Source organism: Pundamilia nyererei, unplaced genomic scaffold, assembly GCF_000239375.1.
Source record: "Pundamilia nyererei isolate P.nyererei 1_Seehausen unplaced genomic scaffold, PunNye1.0 scaffold00413, whole genome shotgun sequence".
Taxonomy (NCBI): Eukaryota; Metazoa; Chordata; class Actinopteri; order Cichliformes; family Cichlidae; genus Pundamilia; species Pundamilia nyererei.
In genome coordinates this window covers 157573-185026 of record NW_005187814.1, presented here as the reverse complement: position 1 = coordinate 185026, position 27454 = coordinate 157573, and the positions used below count along the sequence as shown (strand labels likewise).

The window sequence follows — 27454 nt, the reverse complement described above, 5'->3', positions numbered from 1 at the left end:
TTGAAAAGATACCACTTTCAGCACAACATGCGTGTGTGTGTGTGTGTGTGTGTGTGTGTGTGTGTGTGTGTGTGTGTGTGTGTGTATGAGTGAAACTCCGAGTGAGACTGAATGAGAGCTTTTCATCCACTCCAGTTACTAATCACAGTCTCATTCTCTCACACCCTGCATAATTCTCCTCCCCACCTTTATAAATCTTTCTTCTCACTCCACCTCTTCCTGTCTTTCTGAGGGCAGAGACAGCAGATGTGTTGGCAGGTTAAATGACCTCTGTGATGTACGACTTAACAAACCCCGAGCATCCATCAACACTAACCCTCAGCGTGTGTGTGTGTGTGTCTGTGTGTGTGCGGAATAAAGAGAGGAAAGAGAGTGCTCATAAAGTGCAATTTCAATTCACCTTCATCCCAAAACTTGAGCCAAACAAACTCGGCAGAGGTGTCTACACACTCATCCTCCCAACCTTTCTCTCCTCACTGACAAATCCTCCCTCCTCCTCTTTTTTTTTTTTCTAATTTCATGAATGGGTTTGTCTGCTGGTGTATGTATATGCGCTGTATACATGAATGCGAATGAAGCCGTTCAACAGTGTAATTACATTGGCCTGGATTCCCTCAATCTGCTGCACGGGCTGATGAGAGATGCCCTCTCTGACCCCTGTATGTGCATGAGAGCGACAGAAAAATGAGGGTAAACTTCTACAGATTTCAGGGCAGCTTATTGTCACTGTATCCACTAACCAAAGGGATAATCTATGAAACCAATGGAAACCAGTCCTCTCTACGCTTGCTTTCCATTACTCTAAAGCACTGGACTTTTTAAGATGTCCTCCTCTGATGACCTTATATTTATCTTTTCTTGCTATTGTATCATTTATAAGCGTTAGAATTTCAATAAGCTGCTATACGCTATGTGAGAGATTAAAAGCATACAAAGGGTAAATGAGTCGAAGAGATTTCACTATGTACTGATTCTTTATGGGATGGTTTTTTCTTAAAAAAAAAAAAAAGAGGGGTGAATCTTATGATTTCATCACAACAACTCAAACTAATTTCCCTGACTCTGCTGCTACAGTCGTCCATCAGCTCCGTGCTGACAGACAGGCTGCGGACGTGCCCTCTCAGTGGAGTAATTACAGGAAGCCAAGGAGGAGCTGCTTCAGGCACATCCTGGCGCACAGCTCACCTGGATGACTTTTCCTGCACTTTAGAAAAGAAAGTTTATTTTATTTTAACGTCTTAATGTGTGTCCTCACATTGATTGTCGCAAGGTCTGGAACCTATGCTTCTTTTTTTTTTTTAACTAAAATTGAGTGGCTACCCCCTGGTTACAATGAATATTTTTTTGTCATGTTTAGCAGCTTTGTCGTTTGACTCTGTGATTCTCCCGCTAATTGTCTCAGCAGGGCAGCTGACCAAGATGGCTGGCCTGCCCTCTGGATCACTCCTGACTATGCTCCAACCTACAAAAGGAGGAGATGGGGAAGAAAAAGCAAGGAGAAATAAAATACTTCACCCACCCCTCTCCCAGAGAAGTGCCAGATCTTTATTTCACTCTTTTCTCCCAGCTCTTTCTGTCTCAGTGCCCACAAAGTGATTGGAAAGCCCACGACAATCTTTTTTTGTTGACGTTCGATGGCGCGTGATAATGCGGTCATTATCGTGGCTAAAGGAGCAGGTTGAGGCTCAGACAGGGTTTCACTGGGGGCCTTTAAAGCACACACATACAAAAACACGCACACACTCTCAGTGTGGGAAAAGAATGCTTCGAAAAGAGGGACAGCTGTTTGGGTGGCTTGTGAAGATGGCGATTAGGTTTAGGGGAAGATGGCCCACTGTAAACTCCACCTGTGCATATGGCCTTGCCCGAGGCTGTGGGGGAAAGCAGAGCCTCTCATTTCATCCAGTCTGCTGAGAGGTGTGTGTTTTTGTGATTTCGCTGTAATAACTAAAATACCCAAATCCAAAATTTTACAGCTATGAAGCCCAACTTCTAAATTATTTTCTGGGTTTCATTTCAAAGTAGAGTAAGCAAATATTCATTTGAAGCTAATCCAGCATATCAAGTTTATGAAGCCAATTTTAAGTTGAAAGCTGTGACATTGTCCACCACAGCACAGTGGATTTAGCAATAGCTGCAAAACAAACTGAACTAAGAAATTGTAGAAACAACTCAGTGTAAAGTGTAGACGGTATGAAAGAGAACCAAAGACATCACGGTGGCACCCACTGCTTTTAGATTTTGCATTTTGAAGCTTCAACATGGCAGTCACTGTTTTGTTTTTGGTTTCCTGGATTGAGAAGTTGCATTAGATGAATGAAAGTGTGGAATTCCCCTTTAACAACTAATGCTAGCTAGCTTGTTTAGCACGTTACATTCTCAAACTGTATGGGTGCAGCTCACAAACACACATATCGGCTAATTAGTGCTAATAAAGAGCTACAGTTTCACTCAAAACTAAAGCATATATATATTTTTGAGATGACAGATATAAAGCTCAAAAAGACAGCAGCAGCACAAACAAAGGTTGGTCGGCCTAGTGCACACTGAGCCAGCTGCCTGTACTGGGACACCTGTCAGTCAACATAGCCACGCCCCTTAAACCGTACATACTGAATGCTTTTTGTTTGTTACATATTTCTCTCTGAAACTGACAGCTGGTCATTTGGACTGGCAGGTTATAGTTTCCTAGGTAACCCTATAGGTGGTTTTATGTCAGTCAACGGTATTCTTCAGTCTCATTGGTAGTCACTTCAGTCGTCTGCCCAAAAGTTTATTACAGGTCCCGCCCACTTCACATCGTCAGCAGTTATTTCGTTCATGGTTGCTTCACGAAATCATTCACTATCTTTGGTCTCTGTGAATCACCTCCAGTGTTTATGCAGCTCTTCCAGGGAGATAAGATCTAAAAACATTGACCTCACTCAAATTTATTTTAAATACAACAAAGCAAATGTATGCAAGAAAGAAAAAAGAAAAAACAAAACAAAACAACATTCTGGGTTATTATGTCAAAAATTTAATTTGGGATATGAAATTGTTAAATTACTTGAAATTTTTAGTTTCTGCTGGACAAGTCAAAATTTTAAGATATTAAATTGAAATTTTGAAATTCAATTTCTTCACTTTTTTTTCTCTTTTTTGGTGGCACAAAAATTCTTCCATACAAAAGCCACCTGGTTCAATTTACAGAAGAACTAAATTGACTGTAGGAAGTATCATTATTTAATTTAATTTTAAATTAAATTTAAATTAAATTACATTTTAATTTGGTTTTGGGGTAAAGTACCCCTCTAATCTAAGCTGATGCACCATGCCATCCTTACTTACTTAAAATGAAAAAGGCTTTGCAGCTGCTTGTCTAGCTTCTCTACATTTTACAAAAAGGTGCAAGTACAGCAGACCAACAATGTATTTGTTATTTTCCTGGAGAATAGTTGTTAGGCCTATAAACTACTAATCTAGCCACTGGTCAAGTAAGTCAATCCATTGTACATCATATGTTTGAGATATTAGTATCTTGGTGTGTTTAAACCATCAAGGATATGCTGAATAATTTCCTTCAAGAAACAAACAACAAACATCTGCCTTAACATTTTGAAGTGTACATGAAATCTAAGCTAAAATGATATATTGGACTTTGCATTGCAACACCAAAAATAATTATGCACACTAGCAGCCGCTTGATTTAAACTGTGAGATGTGATTAACTTTTCTGTGAGTGTGGAGCTGACTTCATTTAGGATAGTCAAAGCGATGAGGTAAGGGCAGGAAAGCAGTATATCAAGCAAATGAGGAAAGTAGCTTGAATCCTGCTGTTTTATTACATTTGAAATTCAAATGAAATATAAGTGCCTTTGCTCTTACATTAGGTTATTTCTAGGGTGCTTGTGTCATCACAAAGGTTAAACATGCCTGATTTAAGTGTAGGACTATCTATTCAAATAATAAAAGTTACTTCCTCCCACTGTTAGTCTGAGCTTAGCCAAGTGTCTAAATGAGTTATAAAATTGGGGAAAAGAACAGAAAGAGGTGCTTTATTTTAAAAAGTAATTTGTTTTGTGTTGAATAAGATGAAATTGTAGAGGCAGTGATGGTATCCTCCTTTCCCTCCCCCAGGGCTGACTGGATACGCCCCAGGGACAGGATGGGACGGACCTGACCAGCCTCCCATTCATCAGCCTTTCCCTCTGAGTGAACTCACAACATAAGTAAAACAAAACTGCGCTTTGCTGTTTTACATGCACAGAAAGCTTCCCTTGTGTATTTTATTGTGTTTACTAGCACGCATTATCTTTCTTGGCCGATGGCACAAAATCCCCTTATGCCATCATAGTTGCTTTTTAGTTTATTAAATGTTGCCTTTTTATTGCTAAATTAAGGGGTAACTTCACCTTAACACAGCTTTAAATTTAACTGGCAGTGAATAGGTTTGGGGGATTTTAGCTGCAATTTGCCTACTTTGCCTTATCATGGAGCCTTGCGCTGTTCGAAGTCCAGTAACGAAATACATGGAGCATCAAATATAAATACACGTGAAACTAAATGGCATTACTGCTGCTACATTTTTATTAACCTAATGAGGAAATGCCTTAAATCAGTCACGGAACTATTCACTGCCACTTTTTGTGGCGTTATGACGTGTATTTTGACCAAGTGGTGAGAAGGAAGAACGTTTCTGCGCACTCATCTGTTGCTTCAGTGTCTCCTTTTGAATTTCATGCCTTAAACTTTAAACTATTCTCTCACTCTTACTTTGAAACTATACTCGCTTACAACGTTTGAAATTTATGACGACCCCGAGCACGAATGTTTGGAGACGATGACAGCTGATGTCTGATTGGCCAGCGGATGCTTAGCGCCACTTCAAAGCCACGGGGAAGATACAACTACTACCAAAGCAGTCAGAGAGGAAAACAGACCGATCACGCAAGCTACCGAGAGCACACACAGACACTGACAGCAGAAGATATCACTGCACGGAGTCCATGGCTGCCACACTGCTTGGGGTGAGTTTGCATTTCGACGCAACTTTTGTTTTTCTCTGAATATTTTTTTATTTTAATTTTAATTTTTTGGCAAAAGCAAATTCTTAAAAGGGTCTGTCCATTTGCTTATTCGGTTAATATTTATTTTATTTCCTTTATCTCGTTTAAATGTCGCTGTTTATAATAAAAGTATCGTTATTTAAATTAACCGAGTTTTAGTTCTTTTCCCATCTACATTTTTAGCTTTCACAGCTTGCGCTATTGATGGCGAGTTGCTACGTCTAATGGAAAAGTTAAGCGATTTTTTTTAAAGATTATTTGCCCACCATAGTTAAAGTTTTATAAGTTACTAAGTTATCCCACCTGCTGTGATTTTGCTGGTTAAGTTAAAAAACAACAACAATGTAAGCTTCATTTGTGTTTTGCAGACTGTGTCCAACTCATTTGATTTACATGCTTCATTTTACGCGTGTTTTGCGCACATGGTTTCAGTGGCGTGCTGGCTCTAAGTGCGTGCTTTGTGTTCCCGCAGGAGGAGCCACGGTTGGGCAGCACCCCGCTGGCCATGCTGGCCGAAACCTGCAGCAGGATTGGGGAGCCCAGCCCCTCGTGCTCCCCTACTGTTTCCGAGGGAGCCCCCGGACCCGTCAAAGGGTTCCATCCGTGGAGAAGGAGCTCGCAAGTCACCAGCAACTTGGGTGCCTGCCTCACATCGTTTGGGGTTTCTTCTGGGACCTCCAGGAGTAGCAGGACCGGACTGAATGACGCCTCTAGCGCTTTCACTGTGACAGCTGCTACTTCTTCTTTAGGGAATGATTTTTCGATGTACCAGCCCGCTGTGCCACCGGACAACTGCGTTCCCAATTCCACACACGCACAGCGGCCCGTGCTTCTGACCAAATTTCCCTCCTCGGTTGAAAGCATAGCCGGGATATATCCAAGGATGCATGCACATCCCTATGATCCATGGTTCAAACCCGTGGGGGATACTGGTAACGGGCCTCCTGCCTGGTGGGATATGGGCAGCAGCTGGGTGGACGCACAGAACACAGTCGGGTTACCCTCTCCTTTGAGCAGCTACAGTGACTACAGCTCTAACTTCAGCCCTGGTGCCTCTCAGCACCTGCTCCCCGCGGCGCAACATCTCTTCGACGGCTTCAGACCACCTGTTCCCGCAGCCTACACAGAGCCTCCGGTCACGGCGGCACCTCCTCTCACAGGTTCCCCAGTCGTTTCTTTGCCCCCATCCTCCCGCTCCTCCTCACGGCGCTACTCTGGTAGAACCACTTGTGACTGTCCAAACTGCCAAGAGGCGGAGAGCCTCGGCCAAGGGCGCACGAGTCCCCGGCGGAGGGGCTTGCACAGCTGCCACATCCCAGGTTGTGGTAAAGTTTACGGCAAAACTTCGCACCTGAAGGCCCACCTGCGCTGGCACACCGGGGAGAGGCCGTTTGTCTGCAACTGGCTTTTCTGCGGGAAACGCTTTACGCGCTCTGACGAGCTCCAGCGGCACCTGCGCACACACACCGGGGAGAAGCGATTCGAGTGCCCCCTCTGCCACAAACGATTCATGCGCTCTGACCATCTCAGCAAGCACGCAAGGACACACAGTCCGGAGGACGGCGGGGAGCCGGGGCTCACGAAGGGCACCAGCGACACGGACAATAGCGGCAGCCCGAGCCCTGGACTGAGACTGCACAGCACCGAGGGACAGAGAGCGGTGCAATAATCCACAGAGCTGAACCCGACGAATCCACACGTGGGTTGTTTGCTTTACAGCGTGCCGTGGACTCTGAACTGAAACAGCACTTTATGGATCACTCTGCTTATACCTCATCTGTTATTTGTACCTTTCTATGAAAAATCTTTTACTCATCTGTCGTTTAGTTTTTGTTTTCTTTTTTAATTTCTCTATTGCCTAATTTATTCTCTTTTTTTAATTTAAAAAAGGAAGAAAAACGAGCCTTTCATAATCCCCTTTTACTTCATTATTATAGTAATTAAATATATAAATTATAAAAAAGTTTGAGTGACTACATTTCTATAATTTACTCGTGTTTGAAAGTCTGTGTTGCACTGGGATTAATAAATGGGGCAATTTTCAATTAAAAACAAAACAACTATTCACATGCAATAATCTAAGTTTTGTTGTATATTACAATTTGCCTCAGAAGCAAAGTCTTAGTTTTCAGTTTGCAGTGATTATATATAAAACCATAAAAAAAACTACATACATAACAATTCTATTTTTTTAATTTAACAATTTTATTCTATTTAAGTAGGCACATCTGCACATCTGCACCTTTAGATACAAAGAGTTCTGTAGTCAGTGACGTCAGCTGCTGCTTTATGGGGGGGGGGGGGAAAATCTGCTTTAAGTTTTTTGTTTCAATCATGAAAAGACGTTGCTATTAAAAAATGCTGTAAAGAGTAGGAGACTTGGAGTGAATACTCACAGTGAGCTTTAAACACAGTTGTGTAGGTGGAGATCTCCACCTAGTGTTCAGTTTATGCAGTCAGCAGCTGCTTGGATCACATGGGCTTGGACTGTAATATTGAATGCAGGTCCTGGTTATGCAGCAATCTTTTGTTGCACCAATAAAATAAATTAAAATGTAAAAATCTTTGGCACATCTACACAAATATATTTAAACAAACAGATATTAAAAATGTGTAGTGAGTTGTATACATGCTTCAATTCTGGTGTAGGTCTTCAGGGACTGTCATGGTTGAATATTAAAAAAGTTTTTGCCTATTTTTCATTAAAAAAAAAAAAATGTACATGAAATTTTGGGCCACAGGGCCTAAATAAATACAACTAAATAGAATAACTATAAATTAATAAAACACAGTTCAAGAAACAGTTTAAAAACTCTTGCACATTTTTATTGGAATGAAAACAGTCATGCTACACATTAATCGACAGCAAAACTACAGAGAAAGTGCTGTTGTCACTCCGAACATAATGCCCGGTAAGATGAGATGATTAATACCTTATTGCTGAATTCATTTCAGTTTTAGAAACAGAGACAGCTCACAGTATTCACTACCTATTTACCGCTACTCAAATATAGCATAACAAATCAAATAAACATAAAAAATATAATAGAATCATAATAAATATTCATTAGTGTTCCGAGGTTACAGTAAAACAGAGCAGCTAATGCTGTAAACAACATGTTAAAAAAAAAAAAGAGGAACAGGAGTGGGCAAGCAAAGTCTCTCAACAAGTCACGAAACTGGCACTCTGGTTTCAGAGGATCTAATCCTTTAAATTTGCTGAAGAGTGAAGTTCCACCTCTGATCTCAGTACCTTTGGAGCAGATTTGTGTATTAGTCTATACTTGTGAAACAGCAGGTAAATGCAGACATTATTCTGATACAGAGTTCACATTCTCAGGCTTTTGATGATACAACTGCCATTATGTCAGTATGTAAAATATAAATCTATATCCATTGTCATTCCAGTGTTCCAGTGGAGCTAATCCACTCCTCCAGTGAATTAGCTTTAAACACACTTAGGTACCTTTAATGCCTAGAGATCCCACACTTTTCAGTAGTAAAATGCAATTGTTCTAGTGCAAGTCTAACCAGATTATTAACAAAAGACAATCAAATGAAAGTATTCTTGCTTGTCATTACACAATGCCATGATATAACACTAATTTGCAATGCAGCCGATGTTAACAGAAATAAAAACATTAAACGACAAGATTCGCCATGCGTGACTAAAATGTAATCGCAATAAAATAAAAGCAAGCTGCTTAGTCACTTGGTGTATGCAAGGCAACACAGCTGAGGTCAGTAATGTGTGTTATTTGAAAGAAAATGTCGTACATTACACTGACCACATGGGGGCAGACTAAGACAGGGAGACAGTACTGTCGGATTATTGTAGTCTGGCACAGTCACATGATTTTTTTTATTTTTTATTAATATGTAGTGTTGTCACTATCAAATAAATAGAAAGCATATGTGCACCTGCACCACACACACTCACACATGCACACTCACACATGCACACTTACTCATGCATGGCTAAAAAGCACGGAGTGATCAACTTTCACCCTGTAAAGGTGAAGTAGCTTCCCTGCTCCTACAAAAGGTGGGGAATTTGTGCTCTTCGTCTTCATCTCCAGGATTCCCAGGATACTGGCCGCGTCAGTCACACAGTCAATAAAAGTTTGGTCAGTTCGATTAACAAATAAAATCCCGTGGAGGTTTCATAGTTTACTTCGCTTGAGTCTCTACGTACTACGTACCGCTGGTTAAAGTTTTATGAAGGTTAGGAGGCAGAAAAGAAGCCTTGAGTCCAGCTTTGCTTCTATATGTCTCTACTGCCTTTGTTATGACCTTTTATTGCCAGGGGTCACCCAGGGGCATCTTAGGAACCTGAATGTGCATTTCCACAGGGCGATCAGGTGGATGGTCCCTCCTGTAGGTGACAGTCTTCTCATTGGTTGTAGGAATGTATGACAGATCCTGGTGGGGAAGGGGAGGGGGCAACAGAAATATGCAGTCAGTAATATTGGAGTCTGAGATGAACACAGATGCTCACTTCAGAAGACTTCTTCACTATTAGTCCAAAATACTACATACTACGGTTCCCATAATGCTTTACAAGTTGCCTTTTCCCCCCCACATGACTCCTACATGTCATGTGTGACAGATGTTTCCGTGGTTACAGCTTGTGAGTGTTCATATTAGTGGAGAACTCAAAGTGTTAGTCTGTTTAATTGTGATTTATTTCTGGTAAAGATTTGTTGGTAAAGCCAAGATTATGAGTTAAGGGTCATTTTCACAGTCCTTCTGGAGCCTTTACAGGTACACAGAGGATCTTAACCTCTTAACAGCCACCAGGTCACTGGGTTTGGTTAATGTCCTCCCCTTTTTATAGCATTTTCACCTGCTTCAAACACCCACGTGGAAAAGCTTTTAACAGAAACTCTGTGGCTTTATTTGAAATCTAAATGCGTCCCCTATTTACTGAAAGTTCAGCATGTGGCTAAACATGCTAAACTTAACCCTTGGTGGATATTAGGCAGGTAAACTCAAAGTCTATGTGGCCTTTCCCATGACTGAGAAGTGGAGAGTAAGTCTTTGTTACTCAAAAGCAAAACTTCCCCCTGACAGTAAAATGACATAAAAAAAATCAGTGAAGAACTGTAAATGTTAACCAGACAGATGGTCCTGATTCTTAAACACAATCCACAATCGTCAGTATCATTAAGATGATCTGCAGCAGTGCCATAAACAGGAACCCCCCTCGCCACCCCTAACCAGTAACCATTGCTAAGAAATTCCCATCTTCCTCTTCTCCAAAGTGCTGTATGTCATTATAAGGTCAGAAAGCTGGAAACTGTAGATGCTGAGCTGGGAGTTGGGAGGAAATGTAAAACACAGCTGTACCTCTAAGAGCACACTCACATTCCTCACTGCTGGTTTCAGCTGCCGGTACTACTTCACATAAATATCCTAATGAACCTTTGCTGCTCAGGGCTCCAGGGACACTTTGGCTCTCATTTAAAATCAGACAGCACTGAGAAATTCCTCAAGGATATCAGAGAGCTAACCTTTCCAGTGCAATGGTACCCTGCATCTTCAACAGTGCCCCCTGGTGACCACCGCCTCTTCTGCAGCAACAGCCGGGACACGGCCACAACCACCAGCCCGCACAACACGGTCAGGGCGCACACGCTCAAGAAAGTTCTCACCAGCCGAAGGCTGCTGCTGACACAGTCTGTAGACACATACACATAAACACACTCAGTTTTACTGTGCAGAGCTTTAACATTGTATTGTTCACTGATGGGGACAAAAGTTTGGAGTATTTTTGATCAAAATCCTCTTTGAGCAACATGAAAGTACAGATTAAATAAAACTAAAAGTACAGATTCAGCAATATGAAACTGTGAAGAGCTAATCAGGTATATTTCAGTGGCTCTAAACCCAGGTGTAGGCTGGGTATGGTATGTTTTGGATGTAAACGTTGGACTTGCATGAATGAATTTGAATAAAAGTTACTAAAAGAGGAAAGAGACTGTCCACTGAAAAACAGGGGAGACAAAAAGGCAGTACAAAGCAGAGCTACTCATTTAAATGACATATGACACACACACACAGAGCTCGCTCGGCGGCAGCTGTACCACTATTGCGGTACTGAACAGTCAGCTGGCTGTGTATCTGCTGGGGAGCATGTGTGGATGACGGGCTGATTGCTCGACACAAAGAGCCCAAAGACTGCTCTGACATTTTGTAACAGAGTTACCATAGAGACCTGGCTCCTGCTGCACCCGGGAGGAGTGGGTGTGAGCAGGAAGAGAGTGTCCCGTTGGGTGTGGGGGGTGGAGGGGGTGGTTGGAGGGAAGCTTGAGGGGATAGGGGGAGATGGGGGGGAGATGCACAATGAGCAGTGCTGTTCCAAAAATTGGAAAAGGGTGGGGTGTAAGGGTGGCGGGGTGATCTGTAACACTTAGATGTGCAATAATAATGTGTGCGAGACTGAGGGCAAATGTGAACTGTGAGGTTTAAAATTGTGTGTTTGTGTGTACGTGTTTGTGCGTGAGGAGGTGTGTGTGTGTGTGTTTGTGGATGATTGAAAAGAAAAATCCATAAAGTGAGATGGAAACTGAGGGGAAATCTAAATTACAGCTGTAACACTGACAGCAGGCTTGCTGACTCAAATACACCAGGGTGCACTAGTGCAGCAGAGGTATCAACGGATATCACCCCAAGTTAAAGCGTGTGTGTGTGAGTTTTGACTTCATACCTGGTCTTGTGCTAATAAGAAGCTGAGCCTGACCAGACTTCGAGCTGGTCTGAAAGCGATAGCTGTTGCGACAGCTGTCGTTACTGATGTACATGCAGTGAATCCACGTCTCCCCTGCTTGACCTGAAAATACAGCCAGTGAGAGAGAGGGAGCAGTGAGACCCAGACATAGATCCAAGATCCAGAACAAATCCTGGAGGGTTAGTTTAAACAAAAAAATTGATCAGAGTGGTGCTGCTGCAGAGCATATATATAGTGCCAAATCACACAACAACAGTCGCCTCAAGGTGCTTTACACGGTACCCTACAGAATTCTGCAGAAAACCCCAGCAATCAAGTGACCTGCCTGTGAGCGAGCACTTTGTGGTAGGAAGGAAAAACTCCCTTTTAACAGGAAGAAACCTCCAGCAGAACCAGGCATAGGGAGGGGCAGCCATCTGCCTTGATGGGTGGGGGTTGTGAAGGGAAAGAGAAGAGAAGAAACAGAAGCAAAAAGAAAAAGAGAGCATAGGGAGACAAAACACAGACTAAGGGAGAGAGAAGACACAAATGTGATGAATTTAATGCTGCTGCAGCGGTATATAAACACATGGGGAGTGAAAAGAAGAGAGTGGAGAAGAAGTGCTCAGTGCATAACAATGTATGACATGAAGGCAACCTTATTTTAGTAAAACCAAATTAAGTAATTGAAGATCTGTGTGCAATGAGAATCTGACTATACAAATCCTCTCAGTAATCTGGGGTCTTGATTCTCGAATAGTGACCAACTGTTAGACAAAGCATTTTGAAGCTAAAGAAACTGATTTTTTAGGAGTCAGTGGAGAACAAAACTGAGCTAAAAGGTCAGTGAATAGTAGGCTTACACTCATCAGGTGGTCAGAAATGCAACTCTAACTGTATATGAAAAAGAATGTGATGTAGAGGCAGTCTTTTTAGTGGCCAGCAGGGGGTGGCATCTCTGGTTGCAAAACGAGGTCAGGATACATAGTTATCTATGGGAAACCCAACTTTCCACTTCTTTTATGACTTCAGCAAATGCTTGCCTTGTGAGTTTATGGCCCCTGAAGACAGTTTTAAGTCATACTTAATAAAACATGGTGTTCTTTTTTCATTTCATTCATTTTCAATGATTGTATTATTTAAGGTATAATAGGTGTTAAAACAGGATGTGGTTTAGTTCGGGGCTACCTTGTGATTGACATGTTGCTATCATGCAGTATGCTCAGCTCTCAGTGAAATCCATCTGTCGCTCTGCTTCTAAATAACCAAATGGCTTTGGCTCAAAAATGCAGGCAATAAACTGCCAACATGTGCAACAGCACTTCGTGTAACTTGTCAATGTTGCTTTTATAGATTGCCAAACTTACCAAAAAAAGATGAATACAAGCAGCTCTAAGGGTTGCTTGTTAAATAGTAAATACAAAGTAATATATTTCAAACCCAAGAGCAAATTCAAACTGAGCCAAGGCTTTTATTAAAAACAGCTAAATCTGTCGTAGCTTCAATTAAAGAAAAAAACCTTTTTAGTGTCCACAAAACTACAAATATGTAAACCTGAACCTGAAGGTTTGTTCCTGTTAAAGGGGAGTTTTTCTTTCCCGCTGTCGCCAAGTGTTCGCTCATATGGGGTCATATGATGGGGTTTTCTCTCTATTATTTACTTTGAGGCAACAGTCGTTGTGATTTGGTGCGATATAAATAAAATTGAATTGAATCACACCAGCTCTACCTGACATGTCATCCATGTAGCCGACCAGCGGTGCACAGGTGTGGTTGCACTGTCCCGCCTCTTCTTGGGTCAGACCATGAGAAAGGTGGCAGCCCACACACGTCCTAAGAGGCAAAGCAACGCAAACAGAAATAACAAATCACTACAGTTTCAACTTCAAGCATACAGCTCGATCTGTCGGAGCTCCCATCGTGCTTTGCGGTACTAAATATAAGTCGCTAATTACCAGTATGATTGGCAGGTGCTTTGGCACGCAGGGCAACGCTCGCAGAAGTCTCCGGAGTGTTGGGGGTCGTCGCACACGCACTTACCACACACACACTTCCCTCTCCCGCTGCAAAGCAAGCCATTTGATGACTGGCAGGTTGCTGTGGAGACGGGACAGTTGCAGCTATCGCCTGTCCATCCATCCTCACACACACATTCACCTAGCACACACACACCCCGACCTGAGAGACAGGAGAGAGATGAGAGGAAAAGGCATTAGAGAAGTTAACGAAGAAAAATCGTGCACTAGTCATCTTGACATTAGCAGTATCACTATGAACTAATTTTCAGAGTGTGCCCCGCTTACTTCCACACAGCAGCCCTCCTTCGTAAGGGCAGGAGAAGTCGTCTAATTCGCAGTATTTCCCGTACACTGCACCGAGCCTGCTCTGCTCACAAACACACTTCCCACATTCGCACACTCCGCGGCCACTGCAGACCACATCAGACCCATCTGCTTTGCAGTTCTTGTTTGAATCCGAGTCCTTCATCATCCCATAGTTCGGCCTCTCCTCCTGATTGTTGCCATTTTGGGTCTGTTTGCATGGTGACGCGTTGGCATCACGGCACTGTCCCGCCGGTCCACATGTGCACTGACATTTAGAGCGGATCCTCACAACAGTGGATTCGTTGTAACCCACGGGACGGACCATGACTGTCACATCTTCATCTTTACCGTCATCAGGACAGGAGTGCTGGCCAATTGTGATATTGAAGTAGACCTGCGTAAAACAAATATGTTTATAAAGAGCAGCAGGGGATGTTGAAAGAGGGATAGAGCTGTGTTCTAGTTGTATATTTATGTGGGCGGCAAGGTCAGTTGGTCATCTGGTGCACCACCATGGCCCAGTTCAAAAAGAACTACCGTAATATTTTATGCTATGAACCTCATCGATTTAGTGATAGAGCGTCTTGTTTGCCTAGCAACAGCAGGTAGAAATTCCAGTTTCTTCACTACTTTTGTTCACGACTAAATGACCACATCTCATGCCATCCTCATTAGTTAACATGCTAAACTCAGGCCCTCAGTATTGTTGTAAGCATGCTGACATAGACATTTACATCAGAGAGACTATCTTAAACATCCTCTACACTTACACAGCGATGTGGATTATACAGAAATCATTTTTCTGCACCAAACTGAGGCTGTAAATCTAAAAGGTGTGAATAAGCCAAATCTCGCTGCATGATTACAGAAATCCCTAACAGCTCAAACAGTTGGACAGAAAAATGGATTCTTAGGCTGAATTTGAACAATTATTCTGTTGGCTGATGTGGAAAGTTGCGCATGCCAAAGCTTTGAGTTCACAGTCAGCCTTTCTATTGATTTTTATCTCCATTCTGGTAATTGTTTCCATAATTCGTCTCTAATCCACCCACAGATTAAAAGGCCTGAGTTTCTTTGTACAGTGGAGTAACTCTGTAGAGCAGTGATTTAGTATGCCGAGGTTCAATAAAAGTTTAGAACCCCAAAATGTGATGAAAGAAGTCTCGCAGGAAGCTAAGGGGAGTAAAATCATTCCCAAATGCACTGAAGATGCTACAATTAGTGCCAAAGCAAAGGTCTCTTTGGCTGCTACAGCTACAGTAACCTCTGATAAAGTCATGCTGCTTAAGTAGAAAAACTACCGTGCACAGCTGAGAAATATCAAAAAGTGCTCTCGGCACTGGTGAAGGTTTCTTTTTCTCTGCTGGATAACAGAACAGGTATTAAGGAGTACAAGTCCAATGACCTCATTCTAAATATAAATGTCCTATTTGTCTGTATCGAGGCTCTCGTGTTAGGTGAGGTAGGGATTTCTGGAGGAAAAGGTCGCGAAATCACATGGAAATGTTTTCCTCTTAAATACAGTCCGTGTAATCCGCTCAGCTCGGATTATTTACCAAATCTTCTCTGTCACGTAAAGCTCTCAGTGCGAGGGCGTTTGTGTATGTCAGGGTAATCTGATACAACTAATATATGCCTTGTGACATCTCTGGTGGCTCTGACGCTGCTGGGTGTTTACCGTCTGGTCGGGCTGCACCCCCGTGCAACTGTGCTCTGCAGCAGTGGATCCATCGGGGCAGAGAGGAGTTACAGACACCCAGTACCTGCTGACCGCCTTGTCCTCCACCGACACGGACACCACCACCTCTGATAACAACCTCTGGGCACATCGAAAACAGAGAGACAAGCAGCATTACACTGAGAGCCTGATATAAAGAAACTTATCATAGCTTACTGTGCTGACTACAAAGCAATGTAGGTTAAGATAAAAGGGAATGCTAGGAACAGCTTGAAATTTTAATGAACGTAATCTGTGTGAGTGAACAGCAATGACGAAAGAAAGGGGGGGAAAAGAGGCTCATTAATCAAAGTTGTCACATGTTGCCTGAAAGCCCTTACTGTCGCCCTCTCTTTCTTCCTGAAATACAGGGATTTGTGGGAACAAGGAGGTGGGGCCGAAAATAGCATCTTTGTGTCCCTCTCTGATTAGGACGCATGGTTTCTGTGGGGATCTGATAGCCATTATAATGCCAGCTTCTGTTCAGGCGGCGCTGTTTGTGTATGTGTGTGTGTTTCTGCACGTATGCGTGGCTGCGCACCCGATTCTGTGGATTCGGCAGATTCTCGAAGCAAACAATGGAGCGCTGTGCCTGAGGCAAGATTATACTCTGCCAACAGAATTAACCCCGTGGTGAGTCTCACTCACCCACACACACACATACAAAACCTTAACCTTCTGTAACCTCAAGTTCTCGTCCGTGTTGTTTCCTGTTGTTGTTTTTCTTTCTTCAGGCTTTAGGTCTCTCCCCATCATCAATTTTCCCCAAACTTAAGCACTTTAAGTTTGAGATCATTTAAGATTTTTCTTGCATTCCCCATTTTCAAACTTCAACTTCTGGGGTACACATAAACAGGACGCACTTTTCAAACAGGACATGCGCTATTACTCAGTCCGCATGATTCAACAAGTCAAGGAGAACAACAAAAGTTCGTGTTGCTTCAGCAGACCGGCAGCAAACTTTGTCTCAACATTTCTGAGCCAGGAATGTGTGGGGTTGTGATTCCAGCTCTCACAGTGCTGCTCTTCTCGTCTCTCCCACCTTTCACTTGTTCCCGTCTTTGTCCAAAGAATGAATAAGACGCTACAAAGAGGACAAAGAGCCTACGAGGGGAGGTGTAGCTGAGTGCTTTGTACCTTGTATGCATCCACCACCAGGTCAATGAGATTCGGAGCCTGGAAGAGGCCTAATTTTCCCAGGTAGGAGCCGGGTAGCAGATGTATCAGCTCCTGGAAAAGGAAAGGGAGACGAGAGTAGAGAAAAACGTAATGGTTTTAAAAATCTTCCCCTCTCAAATGTGCTCCTGAAATATATGTATGAGTCAAAACTTGAGAATCTGTGGCTGATTGTATGCCTTCTCAGTATATTACTAAGTGCACGTGTAGGGGCACATTACCTCATACCACTGGTATTGCTGCTTTTCCACAGCAAAGATGGAGTAGATATGGTTTTCAAGGAGCTTATCAGACAACTGACCCAAACTGGGATGATCCTGAAAAGCAAAGTAAACCTCCTGTCACCTCAAAGCCTGTAGTAATTCATCTGGTCCACATTAAAGTGAGATTATGTGAGCTTAAAGTTTGATGCTTTAGCTTTTGCAAGTTTCCTCACCATCCTGGTGCTGCCTTTGTAGACGTTGTCCTCCAGGTGACACAGACCATCGTGTGGCACGACGATCCCTGCCAGCCGGCTATCCAGGGCGAGGTGAGAAGGCTGGTCGGTCATCAGGAGCAACAGACGCTTTGCCTCTGGTCTCCAACCAACAGCCCTCTAAAATGCAGAAGGAAGGCAACGTGCAATGTTATTTTTGGCCATTAATTTAGCAAAACTTACATATTTTCATCCTAATACCAAAAAAATTCAAACACAAGCAGAGATCTATTGAACGTCTCTGCAGCCTGTTTTTGCAGAGTGGTTTTTGTTATTCCTTTAAATCATGACGGAGTGATGTGGAAAAATGTGCATGCATCACATTTTAAGGATTTACAAGTGTGGGAAAAAATGCAAGGCGAAACATTTTACACATGTGAACTGGATTATTTTCGGTGATGATCAGGCTTTTCTGTAATGTCCAATTAAATAAAGAACCGGGAGTCTCGATTTTTATGTCTGTGACTCATACAGTGACTCCTTTCTCTCAGCGTGAGAAAATGGGCCAGTGTGCAAGTGTGTGTGTATTTAGGGAAACCTAGTGAGTAGGCCTGGCATAATGGAGTCTATTTCTAGACTGATGACCACTGTGGTGTTTCTCTCCGACATGGCTACTCAGGGGCCCCCTGCATGGTGTGACACATAACCCCCGCAGAAGCTATAATGTAAGCAACTGTGAATCTGAGTGTGTGTGTCTGCCATACCCCACATGTGGAGTTAATACTTAGTGGGATTCCTGTGGCAATATGCATTGCTTTCAGGGTGCCACTATTTTTCCAGAAAAGAGTAAACGCTTCTTTTACATTTGCAGATTTAACACCTACTTACAATTAGAAAACACCCCTTAGATTTACATATACAGCGTCTACTCTACCACTTGGCTGGAATGGAATCAGGGTCAATATAATTTGGCTTTTTAAGAATTCACTAAAGAAACTGTAAAGTAGAGGAAATTAATCATCCATTCTCTGTTTATTCTTATCAGAGTCGTGGTGGTGGATAGACTATCTATCTAGTCTATCTACCATAGGGCGAGAGGCGGGATACACCAAGTCGCCAATTCGACACAGGGCTAAATTAATCAACATTAATCAAAAATATATAAATATATAATAAATAAGTCACTGCATAAATATTCAAACCCTTTAAAGTAACTGAACTAATTCAGCAGAGCTCCAGCCAATTGTAGTTTCACAGTTAATGAAGTGCAGATTACCAAAGTGCAGTGAATGTGTCTCAAGTGACTGTAGTATAAAGACACCTGTGTGTGAAAGATTCAGTCAAGGTTAATCGGTATTCCTGGCAACAATTACACCATGAGGACAGAAGAACGCTCCAAGCAAGTCGGGGAAAAGATTAGGAAAACTATAGGTCAGCGTACAAGTCACTGAAAATCCCCTGGAGTTCAGTTAAATTCGTCATGACTGGAAGAAACAGCACATGTGTAAATCTGCCTAAAGCAGGCCGTCCTCACAAACAGTGACTGTGTGAGAAGGACACCAGTAAGGTGGGGGCCACGAAGACACCTATGACTACTCTGAAGGAGTTAAAAGCTTCAGCACCTGAGATGTTGCTCAGGCTTTATGGAAGAGAGGGGATAAGTTCATCTAAAAGCATGTGGGAGTCTGGGGTCTCTAGTCTGATGAGACCAAAATCAACTTTTTAAGTCATCACACTAGACACTTTGTTAAGGTAGCAACAGACATTCTATATATTTTGGCAAACACGCCATCTCTGGCAAAACATAAAATGAATACAGCAATGATAGATAAATCCTGAAAGACCATCTGATTCAGTCTCCAAGAGAATTCCAACCTAATACGCGAACCTAAGACGCGAAGCATTCAGGCACGAGCTAGACGGAAATGGTTTAAAGTCAACAAGGTGAGTGTTTTGGAGTGGTTGAATCGAAGCCCAGAGCTCAAGCCAATGGAGAATTTGTTGTTGGACTTGAAAAGCACTGTTCATGCCTGACCCTGTGCAACCTGACAGAGCTTGAGGAGTTTTGCAAAGAGGAGTGGTGTACAATTGCAGTGTCCAGATGTGCCACCATGACTCAGACCTGTCCACACAGACTCAGTGCTGTGACAGCATCCAAAGGTGAATTTACCAAATAATGACTTGAATTAAGAGGAGCTTGTTATTAACACACATTTCAAAAGCCAGAAGTCTCAGTGGTATGTAGTGAGCATTAGGGTAACTTGCACTGTGGAGGCAATATAGACAGGCTATGGAGTGACACATGTTGCCATGTAGATGATATTGTTTTAGGGAAGCCTTTGATTATTTCTGCAACCTAAACTAATACATCTGATGGATTATAGCAACAACAATTATGAGAATGCAGGGTTGAGCCAGCACGATCGAGTAAGGGTGGAGAAACTACATTAATTGGTCCTGTGCTGTTAAAACACATCACTATACGTCACTAACAGCCTCTGAGGGAGTTTTATATGCATTCATGTACGCAAACTACATATGAACAAATGCCCACCTGGCAGACTGCAGCTTGCAGCATGGCATCTAGTCCTCCTTCAGGTGTGTCCATGTTTCCAGAGATGCGCTGGCGCTTGATCACCCGCGTAAACTCGCTCATATTGCTCGTCATGCTAAGGACATGGTGGAAGCCGTGGGCTGGTCGACAGCGTATTTCAAAATCACTTGTGAGAGACAAAAAATAAATAAATTAATTAAAAAATGAGGTCCTGTTTGCAAGATTTGGAACTGCAGAGCTATTTGTTATATGCTCAGCTTATCCTGATGACAATGTTCCCCCAAGCAACTAAAAAGCTAAATTATGCATCTTTGTATATATTTTTTACATGATCACTGAAATGATGACATCCCTCTTCGAGTGTATCATTGTATCTGCCGACTCTAGCTAACAAATGATCTTACCTGCAGGGATTGTGGATCTTCGAAGGATGAACGTTGATGTAAGGAGAAACAGGCTTGTCCACAAATGAGCCAAAACCCAGCCAAAGGTCTGAGGAGTGCTCCGTCATACGAAGGGACAGAGCTACACCCACCGTCTTCAGCTGTGCAGCACGCAGAAAGCAGGTTGGAGAGGTAGAACAAGGACAGGTAAAGAGCAGCAGGCGAGAAGGGAAGAGCAAAAGAAGGAGGCGTGCAAGAGGATATAAAATAAGAAGATTTGGAAGATGATCCAGAATAAATCAGGCACAATAGACAAAAAAAGAAGCTGATTTACTTCCCATTTCCTCTGCTTCATTTAAAAAAAAGTTTAATCTGTAGTAGTTATAAAGTCAGTGTCCATCTCACTGGGCCTACTTACTGTTTATAGATCCTGGTGAGACTTCTCATTTATGCAAGCCTTGACTTAATTATGTTTTTACACAGCAAATAGTCCTTGCAGCTATATTTATATATAGAACCTTCAAGAAGAAGGCGTGGAACAAATCCTCACTGACTCACTGAGCAGCAGAGTGACAGACAAGCATTTTCAAACCTACTTGATCAAGGTTTTCCTGCATAGAAGCCGATACATCCACCAGGTAGTACAGGTCCACGGGATAACGCTCCAGCTGCTTCACCGACACTATGAAACTGGCCGCTGAACCTAGAAACAAACACACACGCACAACATAAACTGCAATGAGCAAAAGTTCAAAAATACTGCATGGTGCACTGCAGCACCAGCATCTACGTGAAGCAGAGATGCAGTGAAACATTTGTTAGGTAGAGGTTGGCTGAACTGTCCGGACTGCGAGGCATCTTCCCTTTACTCTCACTTTGCTGCTCATCTATATATATATATGTGTGTAATTACGAGGAAGGACAGCGATTTCAGTGGAAGGGGACTAACTGCACTGCTATTCGCAGCAGCCGAACCAGCTACCAAAAGCTCAGAATACAACACACACACTCACACTGGGACTGTGACTTCATTTAGTGCTTAGGGCACCATTTCTCCACAATGATGCCTTTATTATAGTTTTTTTTTCCTGAAGGCTTAAACACTAACAGTGATTCTTGAAGCACCCATCTCGGAAACTGTTAACACTTTTAGTCAGTGGAAATTTGAACACCCACCGCTTGGTGCTGTATGCTCCCATACGGCGCTGCAGGCAGTACTCGCTGTGCTGCTGAGCTACTAAATACAGCACCGCATGTGATGTGGATGAGGTCTTATGGCCTGATCCTTAAAGAAGGTGAGATTTTTCACATTTTGTTCCTTTTCTTTCCCGCAAGAACATTCTTATTTTCTGATATTGCACTGGTGTTCAGCACATTCACAAACTGCCCTGCTGGGCACACAAAATAATACACTATCGCTGCAATGGTGTGTTTTCTGCATACTGAACACATTATTAAGAGAGTCTGATCGTTTTTACGCCCAACCCAAGTTATCACGTCATCTACCTGGTCTGAGGGTGATGCTGATGTCTCTTGGGGAAACTTGTGTGCTGCTGATGGTGGCGTTGACCTCCACCTTAACCTCTGACTGCTCCATGAACTCCAGTGCACAGCCCCTCCTGAGCAGGTTAACTGGCAAGTCACAGCGCTGACTTAGCCCCGCCCCATCTAGAAAGCCCTACAGGTGAAAACATAAAGTTCAAAATGGTCAGTTTGCCCTTCATTCAAAATATGCTGGTTTTAAAATCCAACCCTGTATCTAAAACGAGTTAGGATGATGTAAGGAAGAGGGCTTCCTTACTAGTATAATTTGTATTGTGGTAACTTGCGCACTTTAGAAGCACCTTTGCACTTTATTAAAAGCACTTTATTGAGCACTGCACTTTAAGGATAGACTTGCACATCAATAACCATTTGCACACAAGAGGTTTAATTATTTATTGAATATTTATTGAGTTATTTAATAATTAGCAGGTGGCCTTTTGCTCCAGGTCCTGCACAGCTGCTCCTCACTGAGAAGTGTGGTGGTTGTCTGTGAGGAAAGGTTGTTACTGGGAGCAAATAAGGTCTACTGCCAAGTAAAACTTAAGCAAGTGTGTGTGTTTAAAGTCTACAGGTAAAAGTGTTGGTGCAAAGACCTTTTCTGTGTCCTCTCCAGGGTGTTTGGGCAAATATTTCCCCAGTGGTCCGGACATTTAAAGGTTCCAGGAGAGGCCATGGGTTAAGGAGGTGTGAGAAATCTCTATACATGGGTTTTTGGTGGTTTTTTAATAGGGTTAAGGTATAAGGTGAAAATATAACATATTTAATTATCAGAGAATGATAAAATGTATTTATTTATTAACTCAGATTGTGTATTGTATATAGAAGGTGGAATGCTACAATTTGGTAAACTCACCTGGGAGTAAATAATGGTTTAGTCCTAAACAGCTGAGAGTATTTAAAGCTGCCATTTGTCATTAGACAAGAGATTGTTGTTGCTGTTGGAAAGCTTGATCTACCACTAACTGTCATGGCGTTAGATACATGTGGGCAAATAAACACCTCTTGCTTCCACCATACTTTGTCTCAGTCTTCACCTTCACTGTAAATTCATCTGCAAAAGCTTCGTCACAGGTGATGTGGGAATGGACGGATGAGCAAATAATTTAAACGTGTCGTTGACATGATACAACCTGAAATGTCATTGTTTTTGTTCCAAAAAGCAAATTCACTTCCAACAAAACGCTAACAACACTTTAGGTAAAAATGTCTCCAAAAGGTGACAGAGGACTCATTTTGCATTATCTTGACGAATTAAGCAAAGCCTTCTTTTATTAAACAACAATGAGAGCACATGTGACTTCAAGGCCTGTAATATTGAATATTAACGGTGCCTTTGCACATGTAAGTCACTCACGCCATGTGCGCTAATGAATACAAATAACAGATGGCGGGGGTTGAGATGGTCTGTCTCTTCTTCAGCCCACAGGAGGCGGCGTCCTTGATTTCCAAAAGGACTTTTGTTTGGTCAATTTTGCACCCTCCTAAATGAGCTTGGGCCCACCCATTGTAACTGTATTTCTGCATCTTGTATAAATCCTTTTTTCTCCTCTTCATTGTGGATAAGTGTGCATACATTGACGGTCTGTTTGTTGGTTGACGTTGGTTTTAAAAGTGCTCCAAAAGCCATTCAGTGATTTCCACTGTGTAATTGAGTGCTGCCTGAGGGCAACAAATCAAGGCCATTCAATGTTGGATTTCAGCCTTTCTTTCCCCTTTGCTTTCACAGATTTCTCTGGGTTCTACACTATTTTATATACTGCAAATAATAAAAGGTAATAATGGCTTCAGAGTGCTGTTAAAGACGTACTGCCCTTTATCAAAATTACGTAGGATATGTTCCCCAGTTAGTTGGTTACAAGTTCAAATGAAGTGTATGTTTCAAAAAACAACATGTTTGAATTTCATCAATTTTATTTAACATTATAAATTTTAATATAGGAGAGCATTTTTTCCACATGCACAATATCACAAAAGTCTGTAGGGTATAGCTCACTTGCAATTTTAAACTCTATAAACAGAGCATACAAGGAAGCCATGTTTTCGCTGTAATCTCATCTGTATGATGAGCACATCTCCTTCAGCCCGTCTGGAGCAAGAGCGAGAGTAAACAATTTCAAGGTCAGAAGAAAAATTACAGGATTTTCTCTACACTTGTGCCGACGTCTCCATCGTCTCCATCAATTCAAAAATGTACGCCTAACACTGCGTTTAAAGGCTGTAATCTAGTTAATGTTTAACCCATTAGTTAATTTTTTAACCTTAGCTCACTGTGAAGTATGTAGTGAAAGACTCACACATGCTGCAGACTCCTGCACACTGACAAACATTCAAAAAAAAGGATTTACTTGCAACACTTCAGGAGCCGTTGGGCAACTTTTGATCCGTTTCTCTTTCTCCTGCGCACCTGCCTGATGTCACAGACGTGCAAAGCCTTCCCTCGTTTATTCCACTGAGGGAAACATGCTATACTGAAACCAGTTTCACAATTAATCAGTGGTTTCATTTTTCATTCTGATTGCTTTCAGTGTGCTTGTATTGATTTTTGATGGAGTTACCCCGACATGAGCGCCATGACTGTTTTTTGCTATCGGACCCTTGAAATTACTCATCAGTTTCAAGTACCAGGTGGAGGTGCCTGTTTGGATTTACTCCGGATTTATTCTCCGTGTATTCCAACACGGTGGAAATTTGCTCAGTGTTAGTTTGGACAGTTCAAAATGTGATTAGACGCCCTTATTGTCTTCAGATTCTTGATTAAGTTCTCCTAATAGTCAGCTGCCACAACGGCAGAATGTAACAGTGTCATGCCTTATAGCTTTGGAGAGGCTTAGTGACCTTTGGTACTGTAGCAAAAAAACTCACAAATACAAAGAAGTGGCACAAAAAAAACCCCTGTAAAATTACACCCCTAAATATGTGTATTTACACTGTAATTAATCTGTCATGGGCCAGACTGAGATCAGTCATTTTTTAAAAAGCATGAGGGGGAAACAGATAAGGGATGAAAGAGTGAAAATTTTTTTAAAAAAACACGCAGTTGAGGAAAACCGTGGTCTACAATAGAACCTGAAACTGTAGCAAACTATGTGACCAGGACCTGAACCTGAAACCTGGACTGGATTGTGTGTATTTATGGTGTTCCCTGTGGCTATAATTTGCCCTGTAACAACTCTGAATGCCAAAAAGTTTCAGACTGACTTTCTGGGACTTTCCTTACACAGTCTGTCTTTTCACTGGACTCTGAATATTAACAGCCAAATGTGAACATGCATATTAACAAGACCGGCACTGTTTAATACTTATCCAAGCATGGCTCTGTGAGTTTATATGACCTTGTATGTGTGTGTGTGTCTCTGTGTGTGTAGGAGGTAATGTTTGAGGGCTCACACACACACACCAGTGAACCCAGCCCCACTTGATGATGTCAAGAAGTGTAGGACTTACAGGGTGGGAAAGCACCTGAAGTCTGTAAATGCACACATGCTGACAGTTTGGTCTGGTATTTTCTATCTGTGTGTTGTTACTGGTGTGGCACCAGAAAGCTTTACAGCTCCTCAAGTCTGTTTCGGGGTGGGCTCTTTACGAGACAGACCGACACACAGACAGATAGAGGCATGGGCGGAATCAGCAATATGTGTAAGTGTGTGGAGACTAAACACATGGATGGAAAAGTGGCTCTGTCTCTGCTTTCTGCCTGAGAAAACGTGCATGGAAACATTCACACGAGCGGCCGGCGCAACTCACACGAGTCATAACGCAGGCCGCCGAGCTCTAACGTGCATATTATATTCACATTTGTGGACTGGATCAAAGCTTTGGTTCGTGTCATCTGAGGAATGCTGTCCAATGCCTGCTACGTTTGTCTCTGACACACACAAACACACGTTCGTACGCATTCCTACCTCTTCGAAACACCAGGCGCACTGTGGCCCACGGCTGAGGCAGTCTGTACAAGAGGTGATGCCAGGAGACCGACACACGCTGTCACCTGCTCAAGGAAGGGAGGACGAAAGGTGGAGGAGGCAGAGAGAGAAAAATGATTGCAGGGAAGAAGAAAAAAGATCGGCAAGAGGAGGAGGGAAGAATCTGAGATTAGCATATGAAAGAATGTGTGTGTCAACACTTATTAGCCATGCAGCTGAACCCCTGTGGACATTAGACACTTCTGATGATAGGAGCACCACTTAGCATCTCATAAGAGGCTGTTCAGCACAAATCAGCCACCATCTGGAAGCAGGTACTGGATTTGCTGGAGTAGTAACCCCTCGTCCAACACCAATACACACATCCATACCACATCTAATTATTAGCCAATCATTTAGTGAGAATGTGCATATGTAGGGAGTCCATAACTAGGCACTCAAACAGGATATGTCTATGCAAGGTTTGCAGAAAAAAATACAGTAAGGATTCAGACTTTACTGAGTGACAAAGAAAGGCTTTTTGTAGTGGAATTAGTGTAGTGATTTATCTGCTGGAATCTAATTTTCCAGAGTTATTCTCCAGGGAGCTTCAGTGAGGTTGTAATGTAGGACAAAAGGAGAAAAGCTGCAGGTCTGAGCATCACTAACAGCGCACTCTCACCCAGTTAAAAATCTTGGCCTCTGGCAAAAAAGACTGTGAAGGTTAATCGCCTAACTTCTCATTTTAAATGTTCGGTAATGTGCTCAACAAAGAGGGCTGGAGTGTTACCTGCTACTGCAGTGAGGCTGTCATTACTTCTCATCAATAACTAGTTTGTAACTCCTCCACATGAAACAAATGCTCATTACGAGTCTTTTGCGTGACCTCCTGCAGAGACTACAGAGAATGTGGGATGTGGGGGACGCTAATGATCGCTTGACAGTGATAGCTACAAGATGCAGGCTAATTGCTGAGATGGGATGTAATTAGCCCCCAATGAGCCTCCACTCACCGGCACTGAACGATTCTCCGCTGAAAGCGACCACCAAACAGCAGAGCAGGAGGCACAGACAGGCGCTGTCGTATGTGCGTAGCCAGGAAGTCATATTATTCTGTCCACACCGGGTAGGAGACCGGAGCCAAGCAGCGAGGAGACACGGGAAGCGGAGCTGTACGGCTACTGGAGATGAACCGGGGGACACCGGACACCGTGCGTTCGCCGGCGCATGAACAATAACCGTGAGTGCTGGCCCAAGCCGCGGGACATCGTGGTTCACCCAAATAGCCCTCTAATCCCGGAGAGGCATTCACATCGACCGGTCAAATCAGCTTACAAGCGCGCTCCCCCGTGGGCCACGAGAGGAGGTGAAGCAATCGGCGGAGTGCGAGTCACCTCCATCTATTTCCACCCAGCCGCAGGTGTGCGACGCGTCTCCGAGAGCTTCTCACAGCTTCGCCTCACAGCTGATGGTAAAAGTCTCATCCCGGGACAGAGCACACGCAGGAGTTACACACGGGAGAGCCAATCAGCGCTCAGCCGGCGCGCAACCAACATCATGCTGAGTGAACATCATACGCCGAGAGCAGGAGAATAACCGTGTTTTAACCACTGCCATGGTAACCACGCCGCTGTACGTATGAGAGAGAGAGAGAGAGAGAGAGAGAGAGAGAGAGCTCAGA

At 42.9% G+C, this 27454-nt stretch overlaps 2 protein-coding genes across 2 annotated transcripts; one reads left to right on the top strand and one right to left on the bottom strand.

Moving 5' to 3' along the window:
* Positions 1 to 4646: 4646 nt before the first annotated feature.
* Positions 4647 to 6904, top strand: sp8a (sp8 transcription factor a). Its single transcript, XM_005753213.1, has 2 exons — positions 4647 to 5009; positions 5521 to 6904. Exons 1-2 carry the CDS (start codon positions 4989 to 4991, stop codon positions 6715 to 6717), a joined length of 1218 nt encoding a protein of 405 aa, XP_005753270.1. The 5' UTR covers positions 4647 to 4988; the 3' UTR covers positions 6718 to 6904.
* Positions 6905 to 7865: 961 nt separating this feature from the next.
* itgb8 (integrin, beta 8) lies at positions 7866 to 27397 on the bottom strand. The gene is made up of 16 exons (XM_005753212.2): positions 26787 to 27397; positions 25774 to 25859; positions 21833 to 22004; positions 20923 to 21029; positions 20348 to 20487; positions 19944 to 20109; positions 17411 to 17569; positions 17196 to 17291; positions 16936 to 17028; positions 15760 to 15900; positions 14061 to 14475; positions 13713 to 13935; positions 13487 to 13590; positions 11758 to 11880; positions 10562 to 10728; positions 7866 to 9470 (listed from the first exon to the last, which is right to left on the bottom strand). The coding sequence occupies exons 1-16, from the start codon at positions 26878 to 26880 to the stop codon at positions 9345 to 9347; spliced, it is 2412 nt and encodes an 803-aa protein (XP_005753269.1). The 5' UTR covers positions 26881 to 27397; the 3' UTR covers positions 7866 to 9344.
* Between the last annotated feature and the right edge of the window lie 57 nt (positions 27398 to 27454).

Coding starts and splice junctions, on each gene's coding strand:
- sp8a (XM_005753213.1), top strand. CDS start 4,989: ATGGCTGCCACACTGCTTGGG. Junction 5,010..5,520: donor TGGCTGCCACACTGCTTGGG/GTGAGTTTGCAT, acceptor GTGTTCCCGCAG/GAGGAGCCACGGTTGGGCAG.
- itgb8 (XM_005753212.2), bottom strand. CDS start 26,880: ATGACTTCCTGGCTACGCACATACGACAGCGCCTGTCTGTGCCTCCTG. Junction 17,570..19,943: donor TGCAAGCTGCAGTCTGCCAG/GTGGGCATTTGT, acceptor TCTGCATTTTAG/AGGGCTGTTGGTTGGAGACC. Junction 11,881..13,486: donor CTACATGGATGACATGTCAG/GTAGAGCTGGTG, acceptor CTGTATTTTCAG/GTCAAGCAGGGGAGACGTGG.